This window comes from Theropithecus gelada, chromosome 11, assembly GCF_003255815.1.
Source record: "Theropithecus gelada isolate Dixy chromosome 11, Tgel_1.0, whole genome shotgun sequence".
Taxonomy (NCBI): Eukaryota; Metazoa; Chordata; class Mammalia; order Primates; family Cercopithecidae; genus Theropithecus; species Theropithecus gelada.
The window spans coordinates 13,554,680-13,567,768 of record NC_037679.1 but is presented as its reverse complement, the minus strand read 5'-3'; the positions used below and the strand labels follow the sequence as shown (position 1 = coordinate 13,567,768).

Here is a 13,089-nt window from a genome sequence, read left to right as displayed (position 1 = left end):
CTGGATACATTAAGAGGAGTCCCCCTCTTGGGAGAGAGCTGGGGGTAGAAGCAGCCAAACTTCAGGCACCAGACCTAAAATGTCTTCCACTGTTGTGAGGAGGAAATAAGGAAGGGAAGTGGGCTGTGGAAACTGGGCTGGTGTCATGGGTGTGTCACTGTGTAGGGCCTGTACTTTTGAGACAGTGACAAGTTCTTACCTGGGATGCAAAATACAAGGAAGAAATTCCTTGAGCTCAGAAATGCCACAGACGTAATCTAGTATGAGCCTCTCTTTCCCTGAGCTGTAATTCTCAGACTCCTGGTCTAAGTTTCTTTCCCAAATCTCCCAACCCTCCGAAGGAAGTGTGACTCCCACCTTGAGACTTAAGTGTAGGGGGGCCAGAAGTGTAGGGGGCCGGAAGGCCTGAGCCCTATCCTTGGCTGTGTTGGTAAAGATGAAAAGGAGAAGGAAAGGAGGTCTTAGGAAGTGAACAGAGCAGCTGGGGGTGCAGGGAGGGGGAGGGGGCTCAGGAGAGGCAGCTGGCAGGCGGGAAGCTGATCTGGGGGTCTCAAGTTTCTTGACATCAATTAGAGCAGCCGGCCTGGGCTCATTAGTAGCCCGGGGTGCAGGGCTCATCAATAATGAATTCACCCCACACACCTTCCCCCCACCCCAGCTGCCTGCAAGGTCACCCGTCCTCTAGCCAGCTGCCACCCCTTGGTAAGCTTAAGCAACCCCTCTTCTGAGATCTTCCTAACCCAGAGTCCCTGGGGCAGCGTGGCAGGGTGGACAACAGCTGAGGGCAAAGGGGTCTCTAAAACCAATCGACCATGCCTGATAATGACTCTTGTTTACTCTCTGAGTCCACCCAGGAGGAGAAAGAATGGGAAGAGGAAAGGAGGGGCAGGGTCTAAGGAGAAGCAAGGGTTTTTCATACTGGAGTTGACCAGCATGGTGGCAGGACAGACCCAGAGCAGGAGGACCTCCTCTGATGGACCCAGAAACCCCATATCCTCTCCCAACGCCAGACTTGGGCAGCAAGGCCAATCACCTGAGATCTCTGCCCCACTGAATCAGAAGGAGACTAAGGCATTGGCACTCCCAGCTTTCTCTTGCCCTTGAGCTGGAGTGTCTTGGCAGGTACAGAAACAGGTCTTTTCTTCAAACCAGATTACTGGGGTGAGGGCAAGAGATTGCTGGGACCCAGAAACAGAAACTCAAACTTCCTGCACCTTCCCAATTTCCCTCCAGAACCCAGGAGTGTCAGTCTCTTTCCCCTTCCTAAACTGTTCCAAAACTTCAGTCCCACCACCCTTTCACCGACTTCTTCCCCTCCGCTTCTACCTGCCTAAACCTCAAACGTTCCAGTTCCCACCCACTTTTCCTCTGATTGGGGTTGGCCTGAAGCTAACTGTGTGGCATTCTGGGAAATCTGCCTGCCACCCTCCCTCTTGAGACAAGTATAGACAAGTTCAGGCTCCATATTCCCCAGACATCTGCAGTGTCCCAGACTCCAGCCTTGTACTGGAGTCCCTTAAGAATACCTCTGCGTGGACTGGGTATGGTGGCTCACACCAATAATCCCAGCACTTTGAGAGGCCGAGGAAGGCAGATCACCTGAGGTCAGGAGTTCAAGACCAGCCTGGCCAACATAGTGAAACCCTGTCTCTACTAAAACTACAAAAATTAGCCAGGTGTGGTGGCGGGCACCTGTAATCCCAGCTACTCGGGAGGCTGAGGTAGGAGAATTGCTTGAACCCAGGAGGCAGAGGTTGCAGTGAGCTGAGATCGCACCACTGCACTCCAGCCTGGGCGACAGAGCGAGACTCGGGTCTCAAAAAAAAAAAAAAGAAAAGAAAAGAATACCTCCAAGTGGCATGTACTTCCTCTCCCTCCTGACATTCTCCCCAGCTCAGACATTTTGTCCTACCCTCCATCTTCCCCTCCACCTCACCAAATACCTTCATGCCTCCCCACCAGTCCTCTTCAATCGAAGCTGGCCTTAGTGGGGAATGCCCCAGATTTAGGCCCTGGATAGATGCTCCCTGACGCCACCCCACCCCAATCCAGGTCATCTCTACAAGGTGCCTCAGTTCTCAATTTTGTGTCATCTTCCAGTTGCCCTAATGATCTCGGTTACAAGCTTCTATTTCCATCTCCTCAGGTCCATTGATTGCAATCTCTTCGCTGAGACCTTCCCTAACGACCCAGGCATTCAGACCCCAGCCAGAACTCAACCTGGGATCCATCTTCAACATCCCATTTCACCTCAGAGGCCCAGCCCCCAGGCATCCTGCTCCAAAGCCAGAACAACAAATTAGGACCCACACAATTTCTGCTGCACTTCCCCTGCCCCCTGCTCAGTCCATCACTCTGGAGGGAACCTAGGTATCCCACCCAACCCAAGGCCCATCGCCTTCCAAAGTACTTAGGCACCCCCGCCCGCCCCCCCCCGACTCCCCTTCCCACCCCATATCAGCCCAGAACCGGACTTCCCGCCCTCAGACTCAGCCCTTCCCGGGAACCCAGGCATCCTAGTTTCCAGCTTCGTCCATCACCTCACACCGTCTTCTACACGTCCTGTTCCCCCAGCCCTGGCCGCAGTGACACCGTAAACCCAGGACGCCAGCAGGCAGCAAGAAGAAGGGCGGGAGGAAGCGGGAGGGGCCAGGACGCCCCCTCGCGGAGCCCTGAGTGCCCGGGTCCCCTCCTCCCGTCTTCACCTGCTGAGGGCCCCGCCCCCGCTCCGCCTCGGCCGGCCTCTGCTCCTCCCCGGCTCCTCCCCCAGTACCCCCAGCCCGGCCAGAACGGCCCCCGGGACAGAGCGACGCGGAACCCCGGGCGCCTGGGTCCCCAGCATGATCCTCGGTGAGTGGTCTCTGCGACTCCAGGCTCCCGGCTCCTGGGTTCCTCTCTGTGGGTCACCCACCGCCCCCCCCATCTCCCGGCACCGCGGTGACTGCGGCCGCCCGTCAGCGACCGGTTCCCCCTCCCCCTTCATCTGGCTCCACATCTGGGGTCCCCTCTTCCCCTCTTCCCCAGGCTGCCGCTGCTCCGGGTAATCTAGGGAGTGGTAAAGCGGGAGGCAGAGCGGAGTGAGACCCCCGCCCCATAATTAGAACATTGCGTATTCATGAGGCTCATGAATATTATATACCAGTCTACGAGAGGCTGGGGGAGGGGGCTGGTCCTGGCTTGGTGGAGTTGGGGGAAAGGTTCTGACCCGTCTCCCGCCCCAGCGTCTTCCCCCACCCTTAGCTTAGACACTCCGACATCCTTCTGGGCCCAGGATAAGGGGGAAAGGAGGAAGTGGGGGGTGGAAGAAGAAGATGGTGGGTGTAGCTTCGAGGTGAGTGTGGTGGGAGGTGGGAACCTGAGGGCCGGAGATAAGAGGGCTGGGGAGCAGAGGGACTGGGGAGCAGAGGGGCTGGGGAGAAAAGGGGGTGGGGAAGATAGGGGGTGGGAAACTGTCCTTCCAGGGCTCCTGCGGCTCAGAGCCCGTCTCCACAGCCATCCTGCCCCAACACGCCGAGACCTGCCCCTCTCTCTCCCTGCTCTAGCTGCCTGAGTCCCTCTTTCCTGACTTCCTTCTTCTTCCTCCACCCCTGCCTTGGGCCGGGGGCAGCAGGAGAGGGAGGGGCAATGGAGAGGGTAAGGATGGGGGATGGGAACTCCCGCTGGGCTCTGACAGCCCGTCAGCCACAGCCACCCCATCCTCATGACCTACATCAGGAAGGGAGCCCCAGGGGTGGGGGAGGAAAGGGCCTAGCTGTGCTCTGGACTCTGCATCAGCACCGGCTGCAGGCTCCTGCCCTCCACCCTTCCTCCACAATAGTCCACAGGCCTGCTCTGACCTCTGCCCTCTACCCTGGCTAGGCCGGTTTCTGGGATCTGTTTATGGTGGGAGCCCCCCAACCAGGCACAGACACCTGTGGTCTCCCTGCCCCCAGCTGAGGACACCTGGCTCCATGCTGGTACCCAGACGGCTTGACTGGCTCCTGCACTCATCCCTCTCCTTATTCCCTCTGCTATTTGTCTTCCTTTCTTGCCTTCTTTCATTTCACTGCCTATCCCTGTTGACTACCTATTGTCCTTCTGCCCTTCCTCCATCTCTTTTTCTCTCCTCCTGTGTGTCCTCAGTCTCTCTCTCCTGTATGTCTCACCCCCTCCACCTGGCACTCCACCTATCTATTGAATGGATGACTGAACGAAGGCATGAATGACTGGTTGCCTGCCTCCTTCTCAAGAGCCTCTCCAGCAGGGGAAGTTATTACCCACTCTTCTATGAATACCACCCAGACGCTAGAGTGACCCCCACCAACACACATTGCACTCAGTCCCCCAGAGCACAGGCTCCACATTCCTCCAACCTGTGTGATCCCTGAACCCTGGCTCCACCCCGGGCATAGCCCGAGAGGCAGCATCGTGCTTGCCCAGAACAGGCTGGCATAAGCCGTGCTTTCCCTGGTCAGCAGGCCCTGAAAAGGACATCGTGGACCTGCTTGCTGGAGCCTGACCAAGACCCCAGCCACAGGAATAATTCCTGGGTCCACATTCTCTGAAACTGGACCACAGCCACGAGTGGGACCCTCACATCCCCCTGGAGGACACTGTAATTAATTCCCTCCTCATGCCAAGCTCACGGAGGGCAGGAACTCTGGCGAAGCCCACACACCTTAGCCCTCTTTGAGGAAGGAAGGAGAGAGGGAGGAAGCTGCCAGCCAGGGCTCAGGCCCCACCCCCAGGGACCCTACAAAGGTTTCAGTTCTGAACACTCAGGTCCTCTGAATCCGTGTGCATGGTAGCCCTGGAGGGACCCTAAAACCTCCCTGCCCAGCATGTGACACCCAGCCAGCCTGCTCAAGATCTAGAGTCTGGGCCCCAGGTTTAAGATGGCAGTTCTGGGCTCAGGTTCCCTGTTCTAAGCCTTTCAATACCATCCTTTCCAACTGAGTCCCTGGTGCAGTAAGGGTAGGGGCGCATTGAAGGAGGCCCTTTCCAATCAAGTTGGGAAAGATTTCCCAGGGGCCTCCCTGCTCTCCCCTTCCCAGTCAACTCCTCCCTCTAGGCCCAGTCCCCACCTACATCCACCCTGGGGTTATTAGGCATGGTGTTTTGAGTAGTTGTTCATAATCATCCCCCTTGTCTCTTTCATCTTTGACTTCAAAGCCTTTCCAGTCCTCAGCCTGCCTCTTGCCAAGCTGGGGGAATTGAGGCAGAAGGGGGCATATACATGGCACTTGGTAAAAAAGACCCAGGGGTTCAAAGCTTTCCTCCCACCCCGCCCTTAATTTTAGGCACTTCTAGGGAGGGAGACAAGGCCAAAGGGCCCGAAGGGAAAAAGAGATTAATCAGAGAAGAGATGGCAATTTCTCCTTTGGCCCAAGTCTAATTCCCATTTTAACCCAGTACTGACCCTATGCTTTTTACCACCTTGGGCCCTAACTACTTGCACCTTTAACCCCAGTATCTCTCTCTGATCTTAATCTCATTCTGGCCCAGTCTTCCGACCAACACTAACCCACAGCCCTGTACTAACACCTTTCCTGGCTCCTATTCCTACCCAGATGCAGCCACTCCCTAAGCATTCTTTACCAACAGGGCTTGAGGCATGGGGCCCCACCTAAAATAGCCAAGGGGCTGGGGCTCCAGACCTGGCCCGAATTTCTGGGGAAGAGGGAAAGGAAAAAACCAATAGAGGAAGCCAGATGTGGCCTGGTTGAGGGTTAGTGCTGACAGGGCAACTTGAGCAGGATCAAAGTGCCCAGGGCTAAGTAGGGTGTGAAAATGGACAGATGGACATCCATCCAAGGGTCTGGAATTCACCCCCTCTAAATCGTGTTGGGAGCTTTCTTTAATAAAGCATTTAGCAATTCCCGATGAAGCTGGGTGGGGCTCTATCTGCTGGAGGTAATTACTCTAATAAGCTTCCCTCAAGAGTGGCCTGCCCCAGCCAGGCCTCAGCTCCTCCCTGCCTTGCCTGACATGGGTGCCACACACACACACACACACGCGCGCGCACACACACACACACACACACACACTTACACACACTTCAGTTTGCTCTCCACCTCTTCTGCCAAACCTGCCTAGAGATTTTACCTAGCTAGAAGTCAAAAGCCCTGCATTTCCTACTCATTTCCTGCCTCCCCAGCCTTTCCTATATTCCTGCCTTTCCCCCCATCCCTTTCCAGATCTAGCCAGAAAGTGGAGTGCTTGAAAGCCCTGTCTCTGGAACCAGACAGACAGGTTCACATCACTCACTAACTGTGACCTTGGCCAAATAACTCCCCTTCTGAGACAACTGTCATCATCTATAAGACGAAGATTCATTTATTCAGCAAATATTTATTGAGTTCTCACTGTGACATACCAGCATTTTACATGGAATTTGTTCAATCCTCTCAACAACTTCGTGAGGCAAGTAGTGTTTTCATTTGACAGATGAGAAATGAGACTGAGAGTCAGAGAACCTAGCTGCTCACCCAGCTAGTGAGTGGTGGGACCACCTACTGGGAGATTGTGTATGTAAAGTGCCTGGCCTATAGTAAAGCCTCAAAAAGCGGCAACTATTGTTAGCCTCAGAAAAAGAGGGGAGGGGCCTGAGGCCTGGGCTACCTGAAACCAAGAATCCTGTTTCTGCCCACCCGACCCAAAAGCTGCCATCTGTCTCTCTCGCCACCTCAGAATGGAGTGGACCCAGGAATCTGGGAAGGAGACAGTTTGTCTCCAGTTGCCCGCCCTGCTTCTTTCCCTCACTGTACCCTCAGTTGACCCCTCTCTCCCACTCTCCTCCCCTCCCCCGCTCACCCAGGGCTCATGTTTGTGGAAAAGATGAGTTGCTAGCCATAGATAACTGAGTGGCTGCTACCTGTTTTCCTCTATCCCTCCTCTGGAGGAAAAATGAGGACTCCAACCTGAGGAAGTGCATGGAACTTGCTCTCCTCTTCCTCTCCTTGAACAAGATGGAAGAAGCCTGTGCTCAGATCTCTGCTTCAGTTAAATTCAAGCCCTTTGGGAGTAAGGTAGCACAGAGAAAGAATTTGCTATAGAGTCCAACAGATCTTGATCTATATCTCAGCTCTGATATTTACAGGCTGTGTGACATCAACCAAGTTTGTTAACCTCTCTGAGTCTCCATTTCCTCATAAGTCAAGTAGAAAAAATATTATCAGCTACTGCATTGAATCATGGCTACTTCATTGAGCTACTTCAGAGGTTAAATGTGATAATACTTGGAATTCATTACCTGGCACATAGTAGCCTCAAATTTTTTTCTGTGGCTTTTTCTGGAACTCTACTGTCTCCTCTTAAGATGGCTTCAAGAAGTGGGAGCCTAGAGAAATCTAGAACCTGGGAAAGGGTCAAGCCAAGCTTCAGCCTCTGGTGCTCTGGGGCAGGGCAAGTGCCAGCCCAAAACCAGCTGCTGGGGGTGGATGCTGGGTGCAGGGGACTCTGGGAGCACTCAGGTTTCTCTCACCATTCCTGATGCCGCCTGGGGCTCGTTAAGGCTGCCCTGGCCTTGGGTAACAGGCAGTAAGGGAGGGTGGAGCACAGAGGGGAGATGCCATGAGGGGACAGACCAGGAAGGGGAGATGGTCAAGCTGCCCCGTCGGTCTGTCTGTCCCTCTCTCTTCTCTTTTATCTTTCTTGCTGTCTCTGTTCTGTGTCTTTCAGTCTGTCTGCCCTAGTCTGTAGCCCTGTGTCCAGCTTTTCGGCAGTGTCTTTCTGTTTGTATGTCTGATTTCACTCTCTGACATCTCTCCATTGTTCTCTATCCTTTTATCTCTCAGTGTCACCGTCCCATTCCTCCGTCACCTATTCCTGCTGCTACCACTCTCCCATCCTCTCACTTTCATCTGTCGGTCTCGCTGTGTGTGTGTGTGCATGTGTCCTCTCTCCACCCCATCCCAAGTGTGTGTGTGTGTGTGTGTGTGTGCGTGTGTCCTCTCTCTACCCCATCCCAACCTTGAAGGTGACAGAGGAGGGAATAGACACAAAGCATACAGACCACCAGCTACTTAAGGGTCAAAACCAAGGATCTTACCCTGTCCTTCAGCCCTGAGAATTCTGAAGCCCAAGCTCCCAGTAGCCTTGACACCCCCTCTGTCTCAGTCACCCTGACCACCCACCCTGGCATGGGGTGAAAGAGACAGACCCCTCCAGACCTTTCTGGACCAGCTCCCTGCCCCCAGCTGTGCCTGAGCCCTCCCCACCCCCTCCCTCTCGCCTCAGATTCCCCTAATCCCTGCTCCCCTGCCCTCCCCTCTGCCCCACTTTTCCAGGATTCTGATTGGCTGATTCTACTGACTGGGCTGAGGGGGAGGGGGCTGGCAAGGGAGGGGGCAGAGGGCAGAACCAAGGGAAGGGGACGCTGTCAGGCCCAGGCCCCTGGGGGGCCAGGGCCAGGCCACTGCCTGGGGGCAGCAGGCACAAGAAACTAAAGGTATGAAAGGGGGTGGTCTCTATGGAGGGAACAGGAAGGGATCCTGGGGACCTTCTGCCCTAGTAAGGTCAAGGGAGGACGGGCCAAGCATGCAGCCTCCTCGGTTTGCCTTTGTTCCTGGGAACCCCTGTTGCTGTCAGGGGGTTACTGGAGCAGTGAAGGGTGGCCACAACTCCCCAACTGGTGCACAGCAGGGTCGCAGAAGGGAGCTGGGCCAGTGGAAGCCCAGAGGGGCTCTGAGGACCTTTGGGCTGCCCCTTTGGTGGGTTCCTCCCATGACTCTGAGAGGAGGAGGAAAAGGTTTCAGGAAAGGGTAGTTGAATGGCTGGCCTGGACTTTCATTTCCCCTTGGGGTCAGACCCAGGCATTCCCCACCCGGAGGCCAGGTTGAGGTTCCTCCTGCAGAACTGGACCTGTAGCTGAGCATTCCCGGTGAGACAAAAGGGCCTTGGGGAAGACTGAGGAAGGTTGGAAGAAGGGGCTCTGAGAATGGCCTCGGTAGTTCACCTCCCAGAGCAAAAACCACCCGCTACCTACCCCCACAGGTGTCAATAGTTAATTAAGAATTATAATTAGAAGCCGGGCACAGTGGCTCATGCCTGTAATCCAGCACTTTGGGAGGCGGAGGTGGGAGGATTACAAGATCAGGAGTTTGAAACCAGCCTGGCCAACATGGTGAAACCCCGTCTCTACGAAAAATACAAAAAAAATTAGCCAGGTGTGGTGGCGGGTGCCTGTAATCCCGGCTACTCGGGAGGCTGAGGCAGGAGAATCGCTTGAACCCACGAGGCAGAGGTTGCAGTGAGCCGAGATCGCGCCACTGCACTCAAGCCTGGCAACAGAGTGAGGCTGTGTGTCAAAAAAAAAAAGAAAAGAATTATAATTACAGCAAAATCTAATTCTAGGGCATCTGAGAGATTCAGCAGCCCCCTCCAAATCTAAGTCCCAATATCGCCCTCTGGTCAGTGGGATGAATCACCCACTTGACTGTCTTCTTCCTGGGGTGATACCAAGCTTTAGGATCCCCTGGGGGAGAGCAAAACCAGAAAAAGAGGGTGGCCAGGGGCTTGAGGCTGGGAGTCCTGCTGGTTCAGCAGGCAGCCTGCAGAAAAGGTATGGGCTCTTACTGGGTAATGTGCCTAGAGACTGGGGGAGGGAGGCTGGAAAAGGGGGAAGTGAAAACCACCCAGAAGGGAAGGACCAGTCTACACCCTCCCCCAGACCCACAGGGCACTGTGCTCCATTGCTCTGGAGCCAGCAGGGGAAGTGTGTACACTGTGCACTGGGGTGACACTTCTGAGTGTGGGGGCCCTGGTTAGGGAGTGGGACTGGCAGGTTTGGGTGGGGTTTCCAAGCTTTAATCTTCCTACTCCACAAAATGTTTTCTCTGCCCTTCAGGCAGCCTGAGCCGGGCAGGGCCCCTGCCTCTGCTACGGCAGCCCCCCATCATGCAGCCCCCGCTGGACCTCAAGCAGATCCTGCCCTTCCCACTCGAGCCGGCCCCTACCCTTGGCCTCTTCAGCAACTACAGCACCGTAAGTAGCAGCCTGCCTGCCTTCTCCATCCACTTGTGACCCGATCTTTCCCTCTCAGACCCACCTCTGCCCTCTTCTCCTGTTTCTAATTCTTTATCTCCTCTTATGACCCCATATTCCTTAATTCTAGTTAATTTTGAGTACTGTGGGCCATCTGGTGTAGTGTTAACAACAATAATAATAGCTAATATTTGCTGAGATCTTGCTACGGGCCAGACACTGTGCTAAGTGTTTTATATGAATTATCCCATTTAGTCCTACAGTGAATCACCCTACCATCTAGAGAAGTAATGAGACTTAAATTGGTGGTAGTAACAGTAGGGAGGTAGGAGGGGTGTAGGTGCTGAATCCAGAAAGAGGGAATAAGCAAGAAAATAAGCATGTCTGTTTGTAAGTTTCACCTCTCTGGAGTCCACAGCTGGGTGGGTAGGATCAATGGGATAGGGCTTGGAGGACTGGCAAGATGGTCTAGATTTAATACAGTATGAAATAGGAAGGTGCTGTCTATTTGTGTGTTTGTTTGTTTTTATGAGACGGAGTCCTACTCTGTTGCCGAGGCTGTTGTGCAGCGGCACGACCTCGGCTCACTGCAACCTCCGCCTCCCGAGTTCACTGATTCTCCTGCCTCAGCCTCCTAAGTAGCTGGGATTACAGGCATGTGCCACCACACCTGGCTAATTTTCATATTTTTAGTAGAGATGGTTTTTCACCCTGTTGGCCAGGCTGGTCTCAAACTCCTGACCTCAGGTGATCCGCCTGCCTCAGCCTCCCAAAGTGCTGGGATTACAGGCATGAGCCACCATGCCCGGCCACCACTGTCTATTTTTGAGTAAGAGACTGACTTGGTAAGAGCAGCATTTGAGGAAAGTGAGTGGGGCAACTGGATGAAAGGGAACAGAGGCAGGAGGAAGGTGAACAGTTAGGAGGCTGTCCTAGCAATGCAGGCCCAAGGTAAGCCTCAAAAGCCAGACTGGGCTGGTGGCAGTGGCAGTATGAACGGAGAGAAAGGAAGAATGGGGGAGGTAATTCCAAGGAAATATTGACAGGTCATGGTGACCAGCTGGTGTTTGAGGGTGAGGGAGAAGAGAAGGCATGAGTCAAGGATGACTCCAGCATTCAGGTCTTTGTGACTGGATGGAAGTCACCATTGACAGAGGCAGAGGGTTGGAAGAGGAAGTTGGTCTCCGGTGAGGGTGATGAATTCCCTTTAGCATGTGGTGCTAAAGCTAAAGCTTTATCTATTTTTTTTTATTTTTATTTTTTATTTTTTTTTATTTTTTGAGACGGAGTCTTACTCTGTCTCTCAGGCTGGAGTGCAGTGGCATGATGATCTCGGCTCACTGCAACCTCTGCCTCCTGGGTTCAAGCCATTCTCCTGCCTCAGCCTGCCCAGTAGCTGGGATTACAGGCACGTACTACCATGCCCAGTTAATTTTTTTTTTTTTTTTTTTTTGAGACGGAGTCTCGCTCTGTCGCCCAGGCTGGAGTGCAGTGGCGGGATCTCAGCTCACTGCAAGCTCCGCTTCCCGGGTTTACGCCATTCTCCTGCCTCAGCCTCCCGAGTAGCTGAGACTACAGGTGCCCACCACCTCGCCCGGCTAGTTTTTTGTATTTTTTAGTAGAGACGGGGTTTCACCAGGTTAGCCAGGATGGTCTCGATCTCCTGACCTCGTGATCCGCCCGTCTCGGCCTCCCAAAGTGCTAGGATTACAGGCTTGAGCCACCGCGCCCAGCTGCCCAGTTAATTTTTATATTTTTAGTAGAGACAGGGTTTCACCATCTTGACCAGGCTGGTCTCGAACTCCTGACCTTGTGATCCACCCGCCTCAGCCTCCCAAAGTGCTGGGATTACAGGCTTGAGCCACTGTGCCTGGCCTGTATGTTTTAAAAAATAATAATAAATTTTTTTTTAAAAAAGGATATGGTGATTTGGCATACCAGTAGGACATTGAGCCCAAAATGTCCTACAGATAGAATTTGAAGCCTGGAAGGTGGGCTAGAGCTAAAGGTTTGGGGAAAGTCAGCCTTATTCAACTTAAATAATCCACATCAAATCATATTTAGCCATAAACATGTATTGAGCATCGGCTACACGCCAGGCACTGTAGCAGATGTTTCTATCTGCAATCTCATTTCACCTTCACAACAACCCAACAAGGTAGACATTATTATTCCATTTAACAAACGAAAAAACAAAAACTAAGGCTCAGAGGGTTTAGTAATTTATATAAGTTGACACAGTATGTGCCTAAGGTATGATTTGAACCCATTGCATCTGGCTTCAAATAGAGTTATCATTCTACCACAGCTGCTCCCCACAAACTCTTCCCAAAGAACCCAGACACATTTGCATTGCACTTTTAAGTTTTCAGACTGTTTTTTCATATCTCAACCATCAAAGAAACCCTGTGGGGTAGCTGTTATTGTCCTCATTTTACAGTTGAGAAAATTGAGTACTAACTATAAGCAAGGCATTGTTCTAGACACAACGGAGACATGAGGGTAAATATGAGACAGTCCTAAATTAAAGAACTTATATTCAGGGGAGAAAGATAGACAAGTACGTAGCAAAACAGGGGGAAAGTTATAAATATTGTGGCAGAGACCCTAACAAAAACTCAGTTTATGGATCACAAGGTCAGGAAATCGAGACCATCCTGGTTAACATGGTGAAACCCCGTCTCTACTAAAAATATATATTTTTAAAAAATAGCCCGGCATGGTGGCAGGTACCTGTAGTCCCAGCTACTTGGGAGGCTGAGGCAGGAGAGTGAACCCAGGAGGCAGAGCTTGCAGTGAGCCAAGATCACGCCACTGCACTCCAGCCTGGGCGACAGAGCAAGACTGCAACTCAAAAAAAAAAAGAAAAATTTCAATTTAACAAAAAAAAAGGCCGGGCGCGGTGGCTCAAGCCTGTAATCCCAGCACTTTGGGAGGCCGAGACGGGCGGATCACGAGGTCAGGAGATCGAGACCATCCTGGCTAACAGGGTGAAACCCCGTCTCCATTAAGAAATACAAAAAACTAGCCGGGCGAGGTGGCGGGCGCCTGTAGTCCCAGCTACTCGGGAGGCTGAGGCCGGAGAATGGCGTGAACCCGGGAGGCGGAGCTTGCAGTGAGCTGAGA

At 53.1% G+C, this 13,089-nt stretch overlaps 1 protein-coding gene and 1 long non-coding RNA gene across 4 annotated transcripts in view; one reads left to right on the top strand and one right to left on the bottom strand.

The window, feature by feature from the left end:
* The window catches only part of LOC112633978, an 82,809-nt gene that overhangs the window by 41,752 nt on the left and 27,968 nt on the right, over nucleotides 1–13,089 (bottom strand). The gene's annotated exons all lie outside the window — the stretch shown is intronic.
* The window catches only part of ZNF385A (zinc finger protein 385A), a 23,457-nt gene continuing 13,153 nt past the window's right edge, over nucleotides 2,786–13,089 (top strand). For 2 of the 3 annotated variants that reach the window (XM_025400834.1, XM_025400832.1), the window contains exons 1-2: nucleotides 2,786–2,850; nucleotides 9,827–9,963. In XM_025400834.1, the coding sequence (XP_025256619.1) occupies nucleotides 2,841–2,850; nucleotides 9,827–9,963 (147 nt within the window). In that variant the 5' untranslated portion in view covers nucleotides 2,786–2,840. Of the gene's footprint in view, nucleotides 2,851–8,317; nucleotides 8,429–9,442; nucleotides 9,542–9,826; nucleotides 9,964–13,089 lie in introns of those variants that run through there. The other variant, XM_025400833.1, reaches the window with a different exon arrangement.